The following is a 15,260-nucleotide window of genomic DNA, read 5'->3' on the forward strand; positions in this document are numbered from 1 at the left end:
AATTTGCAACATTATCTGTTTAAACCCTTTTATCTATGTTCTTGTTCATCATCTGCACTAAGACTGCAAAATGGTCTCTCTTTTCACTGAGTTTGCAGAAGCAGATGAAGAAAGATTGGACTGGACTTCAATAGGGCCACATGACTTGCAGTTTTTGCTGTATAGTTTTGGATCAATGGAAATGTGTTCAGGCAATTTTTTGGCTTACTTTCTAAATTCAAGTAAACTGCAATTACAGTAAATTTTAATCTTGTCTGGTAAAATTCTTGTTGCTATTATCTCATCCTTCTCACAGACTGGCACAGTTCCAATTCAGATTAAGGACTCTTCCTCCAAGCCTTCCTCTTGTACGAATAAAAGAACAAGACACGGCAAGAGATGCAATACTTCAACTAATTCTTCACAAGAATGTATCTCAACCACAGCAACATTTCTAATCATAGTAGGAAATTTTAGGTATTGAGCAATTTATTTGTGCTAAGGTTTTTATATTATTTTTTAAGAATATAAGACCTGGAACACCTTATGCATTTTAAATTGCTTTATTAAAAAAAATGTAAAATATAACATTTCTGTGTTTCTTAGACTCCTCTTCTGGGGCTGCCAGAGACAGTTGCATACCCACACTTGACAGCACTGAAAGGAACAGGAAGGATGGATTAACATGTTTCACAATTAATTCCTCGTTAAAGGGGTTTTAAAAAGTGTATAAAAACAGTTTAGAATAAATGTGTTCTGTGGATCTCTGGTAGTCCACAGAACAATTTCAGGTGTTCTGCAGTGCTGCTTCTAGTGGAATGGCAAAGCATGTATCCACCTGTGATACTGGCAAACCAGCTAACCTGTGTATGACCCATAACAACTTAACAAGAGGCATTACAATTGTATCAGGAGAATTCACTTGCATGTGAATATCAAACAGATGTACTAGACAGGCAATCACTAACCCGTTCATTTGTAGTAACAGAAATCAAGGGTAGATGCTAAATGTGTTTGTCTGTGTACCTGTATCCTGTTAGAAGTTTATCATTGTAACCAAATTAGCTTTTAGATTCTAAATATTTTCATGACTTAATTGCCTTACATTATGTATAAGAATGTGTCCAGTTAATCTTAAGATCAAAGATGTGAGATACTGCAGAAACTAATATTATCTACATTGTCTTCAGCTTATCTATCCCTGTTACGCTGAATGACCGGATGTTGCCTTCTAGTGTAATTAGATTACGGTGTATACCCAGGGAAATGTTAACTTCAAAGTGGTGGGTCAGTGCATGCTCAACAAAGAGGAATCCACAGTCATATGCTGTGCTCAAAGCACTTGACAGCCTGCTTTTCGGGTCTGATCCTGCATCTCTTGTCTGCTGAGCTTTAAACAGGGAAAGTTTAAGCCATGGGACTGAGATCTTCCAAGTAGTTATTTGGAATACCCTGAAAAATGCAAGGAAAGACTAACGGACTCTACATAAGATGCATTTGGATTATAACCTTTTGGGATGAGTCCAGAGAGACTTTTGCAAGCCAGCAGACTCATCCATCACTGCTACAAATCTGATATAAGGACCTTGCAAGCATTTGTAATGTATATAATCTTTTAGCAATTCAATATCTTTCTTCTCTTTTTCTCTCAATAAATCTTTAGTTAGTTTATTAAGGATTGCACGACAGCGTGACATTTGGGTAAGATCTGATACTCACATTGACCTAGGGGGTAAATGTCCGATCCTTTGGGATTAGTAGAACCTCACATATGGTGAATTGGGTTTTCAGTAACCTCTAGTTATATTATACCAGCTTGCCTAGATGGGAGCCAAGGGCTGCATTGCCTACAGGGGACTGTGTTTGGCTTCTTGTTAACCAGTGTGGTGCTGCAGAAGCTCTTTGATACTGGTTTGGTGACTACAGAACAAACCACCAATTTTGGAGTATTGTACACCCTGTTTCTTGCAGTCTGCCCTAAGTGTGGCACTCTCAGTGTGGCCCATACCAGGCACCCGGTAACACCACCTTCAAGCAATTCTCGTTCCTAAAAGTTGTAACCCTATCCAGGACCCTATTACAGTTTTTGTGGAATTGGGAGGATGGTGTGTGTGTGTGTGTGTCTGTATTAAATGAACTAAAACAAGGGTGGAGGGGAAAAATCAAGCTTCTCCCACTGCTGTGTGGCTGCTTCCTGTCTTTGTTATGCTTGTTTTCTGTAAATTCAGCTGTGATCAAGAAGCAAACTCTTTGCTTCTGTAGTAAAATAGAGCTTTTGAGGTGGAGATAGCATTAAAACAGGAGGGAGCTGGTTTGATCTGTCCCGCATTTGGCTTTTATATTACCGTCACTATGTACATTTTGAACAAGATGATCACTATTAGCAGGAAAGATGTACACATTTTAAGAAAATAAGTTATTTTCAAATACATTTCAGCTGACGAGAGAAGAGTTTCTCAGTATGTGAGCTGTCAAACTTCTGCACTGAACGAATAATATTCTTTTAAACTCTTCTTACTATTCATAGCATATCACTCAGTACTTATGCAATCAACCGAGAGGTATTGCATCTTACACTTCTCCCCATTGAGCAACTTGTTTGCACTATCATGCAATGCTCTACAGCTATGAACCACGTCCCTTGTGTATATGGAAGAAATTTAAAAAACAGCACATCAGTGCTTGTTTATATTTGTATCTACCCACAATACTAGCGCAACACTGATGAAAACCAACGCAGTAAACCCATCTGTTGAGTTGTTCTACTCCAGACTTGTCTCCTCTGTGTATCTTAACTCTATTGTTATAACAAGCAAATTTAGGACAGTCTGATCAGGATAGGAATTCTAATGCAGAATGTTCCATTACAGGGATCTCAAAGGTAAGGTCCCCTCTCTTCTAAGGACATGTCTGTGCTGATGAAAACAAACAAAACCCTGTAGGAAAACCACAAATCCACTGAAGCTGGATCCTGAATATCTTCTCTCAGTATCCACTAGCTTATCAATATGTATCCAAATGCTGCGGGAGGGCAGCTGGGGCAACAGAAAGAAGATGGGCTATACTTCAAATAAGTATTTGAAACATCCAAAACCGTTTTAATTACATAGTCAGATTCATGAAAAAACTAAACTCAACAAAATTGAGAACAGATTACAATTTTGGGATTTACCTTACACAAAACGGAAAAATGTGAAAAAAAACCCCACCTGACGAAGGAATTCATTCACCAATTTCCATGTAAAACTAATTTATTTATACTATTAAAATATATAAATTAATACCATCAAAATATATAAAATACTGAAGCATATTAATCCTGCCTTTACTCACACAGTAGTTCCCTATCCTTTACTCAAATCTATCACATCTGAATAACTATTTGAGATTGTTAATCCAGTAGTAAGGATTTCTTTTAATCAATCAATCTATCTGGGGGTAGTACTGTATGACTGGAGAATAGCTATCATCATACCTAAACTTAAGAAAGGGGACAAAAAACAATCCAGGCAATTACAGATCTGTTAGTCTAATCTCAGTAGTAATCAAGACTTTGGAACAAATTATGAAGAATAATTACATCCCTTTTTCTGTTTACCTCCGTGACTGTAATGTAACATGTGCTCATAAAAGGCAGATCATGCCAACCTAACTTGATTTCCTTCTTTGAGAAAAATAACTGATATTTTTAGATACGGGAAATCAACAGATCTAATATACTTGGATTTCAGTAAAACATTTGACACGGTATTGCATGGGAAATTACTAGTTAAATTAGAAAAGATGGGAATAGTACAACAATGGTAAAGTAGATATGGAACTGGCTAATGGACAGAAGGCAATGGGTTGTGCAGAAAGGTAACTATCAGATTGGAAGGTTATTAGTGGAGTTCCCCAAGAATCAGTTTTGGGACCAATCGTATTCAATATTTTTATTAATGACCTTGTCACAAAAAGTAGGAGTGTGCTAATGAAATTTGCTGATGATACAAAGTTGGGGGGCACTGGCAATTCAAAGGAGGATCCACATATTATACAGGAATATCTGGATGACCTTATAGAATAACAGAAATGGGATGAAATTCAATAGTACAAGGTGTAAGATCATGCACTTAGTGTCTAATAATAAGAATTTCTGCTCCAAGCGTGGGGCTCATCAGATGGAAGGAAGCAATAGAGAAGAGACCTGGGTGTGTTGTTTGATCACGATAAGCCACCAATGTGATGGGGCTGCAAAAAGGCAAACGCGATCATAGGATGTATCAGGCAAGGCATTTCCAGTAGACACAGAGAAATATTAAAGCCATTGTACATGGCACTGGTAAGAGCTCAATTGGAATACTGTGTACAATTCTTATTACCCATGTTCAAGACAGAAAAATTTAAACTAGAACAGATGCAGAGAAGCACTACCTAGGAAGACCAGGGGAATAGAGGGCCTATCTTATGAGAGGAGATTGTAAGAGCTTGATTTGTTTAACCTAGCAAAAAGAAGGCTAAGAGAAGAGATGAATGACTGCTCTCTATAAATACATTGGGGGGGTGGGGGGGAGGGTGAAAGGGTAAACAGCTATTTAAGCTAAAGGACAATGCTGATACAACAACAAATGGGTATAAAGTGGCCATGAACAAATGCAGGCTGGAAATTAGACAGTTTCTAACCAACAGAGGAACGAGGTTCTGGAACAGCCTCCCAATAGGAGTTGTGGGCACTAACAAATTAATTAGTTTTAAGGGACAGCTGGACACATTTATGAGTGGGATTGTATGATGCGGTGGTTTGCAATGATATGAGGCAGGGCCTGGCAGCCCTGGGGTCCCTTCTGATTTATGTCTTATGTTCTTAAAGTTACACTTCAAGTGCTTGATGTCAGAATTACTAACAGGTGACTCAAGGTGACATGCTGTGGCCATTGAACGTTGGCAGCACGCATATACACTGAGTTCGAGTCTTGCCCTTGGCAGCTTTCTCCGTCCAGCAGAACCTCAGAGTTATGAACACCTCCGGAATGGAGGTTGTTCATCACTCTGAAACGTTCGTAACCCTGAATAAAATGTTATGGTTATTTTTTCAAAAGTTTACAACTGAACACTGACTTAATACAGCTTTGAAACTTTACTATGCAAAAGAAAAATGCTGCTTTTAACCATCTTAATTGAAATGAAACAAGAACAAAAACAGTTTCCTTACCTCATTTAAGCTTTTTCTGGAAATGTTCCCTTTATGTTTTTAGTAGTTTACGTTTAACAGTACTATACTATATTTTTCTGACTGCGTACTTCCACTTCCAAATGAAGTGTGTGGTGGACCGGGCAGTCCATAACTCTGCTGTTCTACTGTATGTGTTGCTCGCTGCCTGCATTCTGTAGGAGCTCCTTCTGGAAGTTTTAAACTGGAAGCTTTGCTTTCAAGGTAAGAGCTGATATTTCAAAGTGCTCTAAAGTCCTCATGCACACTCACTTTTTGTTTGAGGTATTGTCAAAGAAAATTACATTAAATAGAAAGATGATGAAAGACTCTAGTAACCAGCAGCAATAGGGCAATCTAATCAAGAGGCATGCTCTGCACTAGTTTCTTGAACAATGGGACTGGGTGTAACCAAAAAGCAACTTTTATCAAAGTTGGTATGATCAAAGGGGTTACTGGGCTTCAGGAAACAAACCCGTAACAGGGAGCCCTATTCTAAACATTGGCATACAGTTGATACTGACTAACGTGCAGGATACTGCCATCAGTCAAAACAGGAACCAATGTTTTTACTTTCTAAGAGAATTTATCCAATCTACACAAACCAAAAAGGACAACTATTGTTTCCATCCCTCAAAGTGCTGTCCTTGAGGAAAAAAAGGTCCAAAGGAAATGCAAGACATTAGAAAATTTTCAGTCACGTGGCCCTTTTAAAAAATTTTATAGCAGATCTCAATGATAATTTCTCCCCCACAAATTGCCATAAGTGGGGGGGGGGGGGAAAGAATCAAGAATTGCTCAAGCTACAAGGAAAATTTTAAAATGATACTCTAATCTAAAGGAATTTTTCATCTTGACAGAACGAAAATCAAGGTGCAACCTTAACTGTGCTGGCTCTACTCTTCCACTATAATATTGCTGCGCTACATGAGGCCCGGGGTAGAATTAGTAGTCCAAGCTGAGGTCATTTAGTCAAGGGGTTCCTTAGACACAGCTCCCTCCAATAAGGAGCTGCTTTTAATATTCAAATTAATCGAAAACCCACGTGCATAGTGTGATTGTCTTGAAAATTTTAATGTTAGCTGTGAATGTATTCATACTTTTCCTCACAGTTCTAACCCCTGGATTTTTAATTTCACTTTGAAGTAGTATATTTTAGACACCTTATAAATATCTAAGATAGAAACACTGCCTTGAAGGTTTCACATCAGGACTTCCACAGTCACTGTCATTTTGCCATGACAGCTCCTCAACAACAACCTTGGATTTTTTAACAGGTAGAGATATTTGCAATGTAGATTTGTACAATACTCTCACAAGGAATGAACATATATCACAATTTGTGTTATTCAAAAAAAAATTAAAAGTCTCCATTCAGTGCCAGCATCTCTACTCTAAAGATGAGCTAGGTCTAGGAGATGCTTCTTTAGATTCTTTACCTCAAAGCCTAAGTGAATAATATCCACAAGCATATGATACAAGAGGTGATGTGTTTATGTAAGTCGATACCTGAGTACTCCTTCCACTTGATCTTTGGTGTAGCCTTTCCCACTTTCACCTGCAGCAGACGCATTGCTGTCCTTTGTACTACTGGGTTTACTTTGATCATTGCCATTTGCTGGCTTTTGGCAGTATGGACCACTCCCAGCAGCACTTCCATTCTTCATAATTGCTTCCAACAAAACTGTAGAGACAATATAACCATAACATCATAATACACATTGCAGATGAAAGAGCCCTATTAAGGTAGGGGCTCTGAAACTTTTTCATTCCGTGGACCACATCTTAAGAGATTGTCTTATGGATCCCCCCTCACCTGGTCCACAACCCCTTCTATTCACAAACACAAAATTCTTGAAGCAACTGCTTACAATGGAAAGCATTTAGAAATTGCTAACTGGTCGACTCGTGCCCCCAGTCTCCCCTCCTTCTTCTTCTTTTCTAATGTAGCAATGTAGAGTAGTGGAGACAGCTAGGCTGGTTCCTCACTTTCCAGCTGCTTTTACAAGTATGTATCCCCCTCTTTGCAACGAAAGCCCTAAATGCCTGAATAAGTACCTGGAAATAGAAAGGAGGAATCAGCTCTCTACAGACCATCAGCAGTACACAGAGTCTGAGAACTACTGAAATAGGTTCTTTAGTGTTTAGTTTATCTCCTAGGGACCACTGCAGGACTGGCCCAACAACAGACATGGGCTTGGGCTTAATTCTTCGCCCTTTTTCCTGGACCAAGGGCTGGAAGTGCTATACAAGGCAAAGTGCTGAGACGCAAGGAGCAGAAGTGTGTCATGTCACAACAGCAGATTAAGGAATGGTTCTTGGAGGATACAAAGTGAGTCTCAGCCCATCTTCTTTGTCTAGAAGGACAGTAATCTTAAGAAAAGCAATATGACAAGAAGGGTACATTCTGGACAGTGAGGACATGTGAAAGTAGTATATATCCCCAGAACTCTGAAAGGAATACAAAAGACACCCTTCATTTCCCATAAAGAGGAGGCAATTCACAGAAACAGAGGTCATCGGGCATTGACATTTCTATGGTCCGTTTACAAAGATAGTATATGGAGGGCTTGAAAAATAATAAATCCATTCACCTATTTGCTAGTATTGTAATGAGCAGGAAGCTCTTCCTGACTAGTGTGGGGTTTAAGCCATCAATTTCTGCAGAAGAATAAACATTTTTTCTTTATAATATTAAGTTTCTAACACTTATGGCTGAGATACCCTGCCAAATGTGAACTGAACACAAACGAATGGACTGTTGCCTTCCTGAGTCTGCAAACAGCTCCTATGTTTCTGCTGCTGATTCGAAATGACAAGCAGGAGCAGAGTGAAAACAACAAGACTGATCGATTTCTCTTCTTACAGAGACAAGGTGGGTGAGGTAGTATCTTTTATTGGACCAACTTCTGTTTGTGAGAGAGATGAGCTTTCAAGCTAAGACAAACCTCTTCAGCTCATCTCTCTCAACAACAGAAGCTGGTCCAATAAAAGATATTACCTCACCCACCTTGTCTCTCTTATATCCTAGGACTGATACAGCTACAGCAATGCTGCATACAATTTCTCTGCTGTAATTCGGAACCCTCTGGGCAGGAGTGAAATTCCATAATCATGTGATCTATTATGATCAGTAGCTGTCTCTGTGCCACTGGAGGATCACTTATACCTTGGACTTTAGAAATGCTTTGTGCTGGCAGGGTGGCATAAAGCAGCCACAAAGCAAGGCAGAATCTGGGCCTATGTCTTTTGTAGAAGCCAAGATACCTAACTGTATCTGTAGATACTGCTTGTACTTTTTACTGAAGGAAACACACCTTTGCTGATCTACATCTAACTTCTCAATTAACTTACTTTCCAAGTTGTGACATCTCTTCCACTGGGAAATTTGAAGAATGTTTGCAGAAATGAAGATGGGAATCTGGAAGAAGCTTGCTAAAATATGGTTTAAGCATAATCTTCAACAGTTAATTCCACTGTATCTTTACATGCCGCAAAGGAGACATACTAATATTGAAGATTCTAATCATTATATCTAATTATAAAGAGGCATACAGCATAAAAAAACAAAAAGTGTTAAATAATGAAGAATTAAACTACTGTCCTGAATGGTTGTGTTGCTGACTGCTGTCAAGTAGCTGTGACTAATCACTCCACAAGATGTGCATTTCAGTGGAGGATAAGAGAATCTGTGAATACAAAAGAAACCTGCTAGCTCACTCTGATGACTACAAGACCCATTGCAGGTTACTTCATTTTGAAAATTAGCAAATAAATGAACCCATGTGATAAAAAATAGTAATGCACTTCACTTATTCTGAAGGGTGTTGTTTAGATTTAATTATAACCATATTGGACAGCATACCAGAAGTAAAAAATATGAGATTGCATTACAATACCACTTGCCATTAAATGAATGAGAAGTAGGATGATTCTCACTAAAATCCCTGTGTATTATCAAAGCGAGATAAGAGAGGTTCTACTGCAATTGATAAATCTATGTGTTTGTTTTGGAATCCTTTGGGAATAAAGTTCCTATATAAATAAAATATAATTAAATCTTTATAAATTAAATACCATTAGTGACTGAAAGGTGCTCAGATACTACAGTGACGAGACAAGCAAAGACAGAAATGGACCACATCATAGTTCTTACTCCTTTGTCACTTCCAGGCTGGAAACTTGTAATGCCCTCTATTTAGGGGTATCCTTGAAAGTCACTCTGACTCTTCAGCTACCAAGAACATGGCTGTTCATGTCGAACCTGGGCTGGGCCAACATCAATACAGTTTTGCGTTCCACACTCTGCACTAGCTCCCAATCAATTTACAAGTGAAATTCAGAGTACTGATTATTGTCTGGAGACCTACCTCACAGCTGTCCCCAAAGCTGAACTCATGACACTAGTGGTAGGGCATACTCATACTGGGCCCTTAAATATCCTTCCCTCCTTTTTAAATTCCAACAGAGCTCAAATTTGCCAATTTTTAAGATGCAGTGAAAGATGCACTGTGACTTGTTCCAATTTTGGTTTCATGTAGTCAGTGGGTATTTATCCCATCAATAGATGGGGAGCAACTTTATCCTAACTTAAGGGGCTAATTTAGAGGCCAGAGATATTGAAAAGTCACTTTATAGAACAAGATGGCAGACTACATAGGGAGATATTAAGTTTCATACACTATCAACAACACAATGCTTTATAAATTCCTGAAGAAAAAGTTTCCACTCACTTTTTAAGCTTGTTGGAGTTTTACATTGTTAAATAACTCCGTTTTCTCTAAGAGGCTGGGAAGAGAGAACTAGAACTCCTAGGGTTCAAAAAAGAACTAGATAAGTTCATGGTCCAGAAATGGCTATTAGCCAGGATGGGCAGGGATGCAAAACCATGCTTTGAAGCATCCCTAGTCTCTGTTAGCCAGAAGCTGGGAACGGGCGATAGGGGATGGATCACTTGGTGATTATCTGTTCTGTTCATGCCCTCTGAAGAACCTGGCATTGGCCATGTCTGAAGACAGGATACTGGGCTAGATGGATCGTTGGTCTGACCCAGTATGGCCATCCTTATGTTCTTAAAACCTTCTCTACATCCTTCTTGTAAAGTCTGCCACAACACACAGTGGTGGCTTGGATGACCTAGTGGTAAAACACATCTAAGGCCTGTCTACACTAGCATTTTCATCCTTATTACCACAGAGGGAGCTGCACTAGAGCGACAGTGGGAAATCTCCTAAAAAACAGTAGTGTAGACATACTAAAAAGCCCCCAAAACACTTCTCAATAGTTTCCAGATCTTCTAAGATTCTAGAGCATCCACTTGATAGTCCAAATATAATTAAGAATATAAATAGTATATTCCATACAAAAAAAACCCCTTCCAAAGAACATTATTAAGGTTTCAAATCAAGCACTCGCGTCAGGAAGAGCCAGAACTAACGCTGCCCATGAAACCTTAATTTTGCCTGCTTGCGTATGTGTGCATTAGCTTTAAATTACGTGATAACATACTATTTTTCCCACAGGACCCCTGCTTCATTCACTGGAAAGAAGGGATGGTACACTTATAATGAGGCAGCTATTCCATATTTCATTTTATCCTCATCATTCAATATGTGATTCCATTCCTTATCTACTGCACATCATCCAAATCCTGACCTGAATATAATTTTTTTTTTAAATTTTACTCAAAGGCTTATCTATTGCACTCATCACTGTAATAGCACCTCACAAATTTTTTTCAACACGTTGGTGAGGTAGATAGGAAACAAGCACAGAGTGATTAAAACCTAAATTTGGAAGAGCCCACTAATTTTTGAGTACCCAGTTTAAGACACTTAGGGTATGTCTACACTGCAATCTAAGCCTGTGCATGAGCCCCCCTCGCGTCTACACTGCCATTGTGCTAACCCAGGACTTGGACCTAGGACCTTACAGGGCTGGCGGTTTGAGCTTCTGTCAAGCCAGGGCTGGAGGGTCTGAGCCCTAAGACTTTGCAGTGTAGATACAGCCTAGCTTGACCGAGGTCCCAAGAGTCATCTGGAAGTATCACACAATTCCCTGGGACAACTTCCTTAGCTCTCTAACCCAACATTCTGCAATCCACTGTACGGAAAATGGAAGCCACGCACCCTTTGCAAAGCAGCAACTCAGGTCAGCATTAACCCATTTTCTTCTGATTAGAGATCTGCAAGCACATTATGAGAGAGCCTTCTGGGGTTTGCAATGGAGAGTGAACCAATCAAGCCTTTTGTAAAGTGACCTGCTTCCTAACAATCTGCAGGGCAGCAGTAAAGTCTTCCCAAAGTGCACCACAGTTCGCGCACTACCCCTCTCTGCAGGCACCGCCCCCGCAGCTCTCATTGGCCACAGTTTGGTTCCCACCCAATGGGAGCTGTGGGGGTGGTGCTTGCAGGCAAGAGCAGCGTGCAGAGACCCCCTTCCCTCCCTTCCTCCCCACAGGGCTGCACTGGCTGCTTCCGGGAGCTGCACGGGGCCAGGGCAGGCAAAGAGCTTGCCTTAGCGGCAGCCCTGCTGCACCACCAGAGATTGCGATGGTGACCACTGCCATAGGGACTGTGAAATGTACAAAATTATTAACTCTAGTCAGTGTAAGAGGCAAGACTGAAACTCAGTCTCCTGGCTTCCAGTCCAACATTCCTTTTTATAGACAAAGGGTATTTTCATGAAGGCCATCCAACTAAGCCTTGGCAAGTGTTTTGGATTATCACAGGCTTTTGGTAGTACTTAAGACATACAGGCGAAGTGGAAGAGGTGCAAAGCATGTGACCTATCAATTCTGCATAGGACTCTGGGATAAGGAGATAAAGAGGCAATGGATTTCCTTTGTCCTAATGATCCCTAATATATCTATCTTTTATTCCAGAAGAAGCAATCTACTGTAATTTTAAAAAACAACAACAGATGCTGTGAGCCCTTACTTTTTGCTTGCTCACAAAATTTAACAGGTAGGCACAGGAGGAGGGAACGTGTTTGGTAAATATATACTTGATATTACGGTAAGAACCTGGAGCACCTAGAGCTGATATTTTTGGAGCATCACCCTAGAGAGCATCACCTTTAATTTGAAATATTATTCTATGCTGCAGTATTTAATTTTGTGTGGAAATCTTCATTTCTGTGAAAAGAATAAAAAGAAACTTACTTATCCTTTGACGAAAATAAAGGGAATTTCAGTGGAGACTGGAAACTCAACAAGTCATTGCATGCACTAATATCTAGAATAAACTTCTGGCATAGCATGACTAGAAGACCCTAAGACCTTGTCTACAGCCACTTTACAGCACTGAAACTTTCTCACTCAGGGGTGTGAAAAAACACCCCCCTGAGGGATGCAAGTTTCAGCGCTGTAAAGCAGCAGTGTAGACAGTGCTCCCAGCGCTGGGACCTACTCCCCTCATGGGGTTGGTTTTTTTACAGTGCTGGGAGACCTCTTTCCCAGCGCTGGTGCTGTGACTACACAGCCACGTTAAAACGCTGCTGTAGCAGCGCTTTACTGTTGGTAGTGAAGACATACCCCGAGACAGGCAATGACCATGCCGATAATAAAATTTAAAACCATGCTATTGTTTCCTCTAAAGAACCATCTTTTAAACAATTGCTAGAAAGATAGACACTGTAATATGAAAAAGCATTAGTAACTGACTAGTGCAGACCCAGTTCATAATGGAGTAGAGCAACTTGTACTAGTGCAGTGAATCATGGTGTAAAGCACATCCGCAGTAATGGTTTGGCCCAATTCAGCCATGTTGGTGGCTAAAAGTGCAAACAATAACCCACAATAAATTCTTTCAACAGGAGAACTAGATTTTTAACTAGGTATTTAAACTAAATACCGTTTAAAAAGTTAACCGCTTAAATTATTAAAAATGTGTCCTTTAAACAGGGGTTCTCAACCTTTTTCTTTCTGAGGCCCCCCCAACATGCTATTAAAACTCTATGGCCCACAACACACTGTTTTTCTGCATATAAAAGCCAGAGCTGGCATTAGGGGGAAGCAAGTAGGGCAACTGCATGGGGCCCTACACCATGGAGGGTCCCATGAAGCTAAGCTGCTCAGGCTTTGGCTTCAGCCCCAGGTGGTGGGGTCGGGCAGCGTGGGCTTTCTGCCCTGGGTTCTAAAGAGTCTAATGCCAGTCCTCTTTGGCTGACCCCCTGAAACCTGCTCATGGACCCCCAGGGGGCCTCAGACCCCTGATTGAGAACTGCTGACTTAAACGGTTAACAGATCAAGCGGCTCGGGCCACTCCAGCCAGCGCAGGGACCCTGGGGCTGGCCAGCCAGCTCGGGGTTAACGGTTAAGGCGGGTTAACCGATAAAACTAATGCTTACCGGTTAACTTTTTACATCCCTAAAGAGAGCATGGTAAATCAAAGTCATGTTCCTTCCAACTGTTTTAGCTAAATGTTTTAGTGAAGTGCTTCTCTGAATTTCAACTAGCTCTTCAAGCCTTTTAGAGTATGTCTACACAACAACTAGGCACCGGCAGCTGGCACAGGCCGCATCTAGCTGCTGTGTAGAAATACTCTTTGGCAACTTGTATGAAATACCAGTCCATGACCCAGTGCAGTAGAACAAAGCTGAACTTGTGCTTGTCTAGGGCTGACTTCAATTCCTGATTCCAGTCAAAGGATTCTCTTCCCAACTCCACTTTCTCCTTTTAAATACCCGAACAGTCAATCTCCCAACAGTTAAACCTCTTACTATTTGATTTCCCTGTTACATGTCTAGAGCCAGACCAGTCTCAATACTGCTGAACAAACAAGTTAATCATTTTGGGTTCACTTCTAGGGCCCTCGCCTTGGCCTGCATCTGTATACACACATGTGCTCTACGCACATGTGAAATTTTCTGTGCACATCACTTGAAGTCCGAGGTGAGCGATTTCACAGGCACAAAGTCCACTGACGTGTTCGGCTCACCAGAGTACGTCTGTGTTCATGGGGCACGGGCACAGCCACAAAGAGGCCACACTGGGTGAAGGTGGCCAGAGATCACTAGTGTCTCCCCTCCGGTGGTCAGGCCCTACCCAAGGCCGCCCAGGGGCGTTATGTTTGGCAAACCTAGAGCAGAGGAGGCAGCAAACAGGCGGGATGGGGCCTCAGAGACCACCTAGGCCGAGGAGAGCTAGTCTGGGCTTTCGCCCAGGGCTGGGGGGCGCGGCCCTCGAGGGTGGCAGCCGGGCGGCGGTGGGTCGCGGCCCAAGGAGGGGGGTCGCGGGGCGGTCAGCCGGGGAGGGGGTCCGGGCCTCACCTCGGGCGGTCTCGGTCGGGTAGAGCTTCTGGGCCTTGTGGAGGAAGCGCAGCGCCCGCTCGCGGTTGGCGGCCTCCAGCGCCTCCCGGGCGATCTCGATGCATTTCTCGGCCTCGTCCCGGTTCCCCTCCATGGGCTTCTCCTTGCGCCGCCTCCGCCCGCCGCAGCGCAGAGAGAAGGGGCCTGAAGCCAGAGCGGAGCCGAGGGGAAGGGGGTCGGGCTCTTCCTCACTCCGCACGAGCCATGCCGGCGCGCCGCATCCTCCCCGCCGCTACGGCAACACCAGCGCGCGGCTCCGACCGGCCGGGCCGCCGGCTGCTTCCGGGCCAAACTGCGCGACGGCGGTGAGCGGGCGCTGTGGGCGCGCGTGCGCACTGCGCCGCCAGACGCAGCCCGGGGCTAGGGCTGGAGGTGAAGGAGCGTGTCCCGTGCCCGGGGAGGGTTCGCCACCTCCGGCGCACGGGCCCCTGAACGCCTCCCTGCCCGGGTGCATCCTGCTGCCTCCCGCTCCAGCAAGCCTGCGGGGCTACTAGAGAAATCACGCAGGGACACTCCCCCGGCAGTAGCGTGGTGAGCAATGGGCAGATGGCCGATAGGATGGGCCCCTGGTGGCAGGAGTAGAGAGGCGGGGGATAAGCGTCTCGAACTGGGGTGGCACGCTCTGACAGCGCCCCATGAACTCGCAGTGCGCTGGATCAGAGGCAGCGCTTGCCTTCGAAGACAACAACTTGTACCGCCTCCATGGCAAATACCTCCTAAACAAACCACAGTGAGAGCTAGGGCCGATGGCAAGCTGCAGTCGTGAGGTGTTGTAAAGCACAGG

The 15,260-nt window shown here is 42.6% G+C and overlaps 1 protein-coding gene across 2 annotated transcripts in view; it reads right to left on the bottom strand.

Moving 5' to 3' along the window:
* The window catches only part of DNAJB14 (DnaJ heat shock protein family (Hsp40) member B14), a 35,013-nt gene extending 20,212 nt beyond the window's left edge, over positions 1 to 14,801 (bottom strand). Inside the window, exons 1-2 of one of the 2 annotated variants that reach the window (XM_074950671.1) lie at positions 14,438 to 14,799; positions 6,677 to 6,851 (exon numbers count right to left, since the gene is read on the bottom strand). In XM_074950671.1, the coding sequence (XP_074806772.1) occupies positions 6,677 to 6,851; positions 14,438 to 14,570 (308 nt within the window). In that variant the 5' untranslated portion in view covers positions 14,571 to 14,799. Of the gene's footprint in view, positions 1 to 6,676; positions 6,852 to 14,437 lie in introns of both variants that reach the window. The other variant, XM_074950672.1, reaches the window with a different exon arrangement.
* Positions 14,802 to 15,260: the final 459 nt, after the last annotated feature.

The sequence above is a fragment of the Natator depressus genome, chromosome 4 (assembly GCF_965152275.1).
Source record: "Natator depressus isolate rNatDep1 chromosome 4, rNatDep2.hap1, whole genome shotgun sequence".
NCBI classification, from domain to species: domain Eukaryota; kingdom Metazoa; phylum Chordata; order Testudines; family Cheloniidae; genus Natator; species Natator depressus.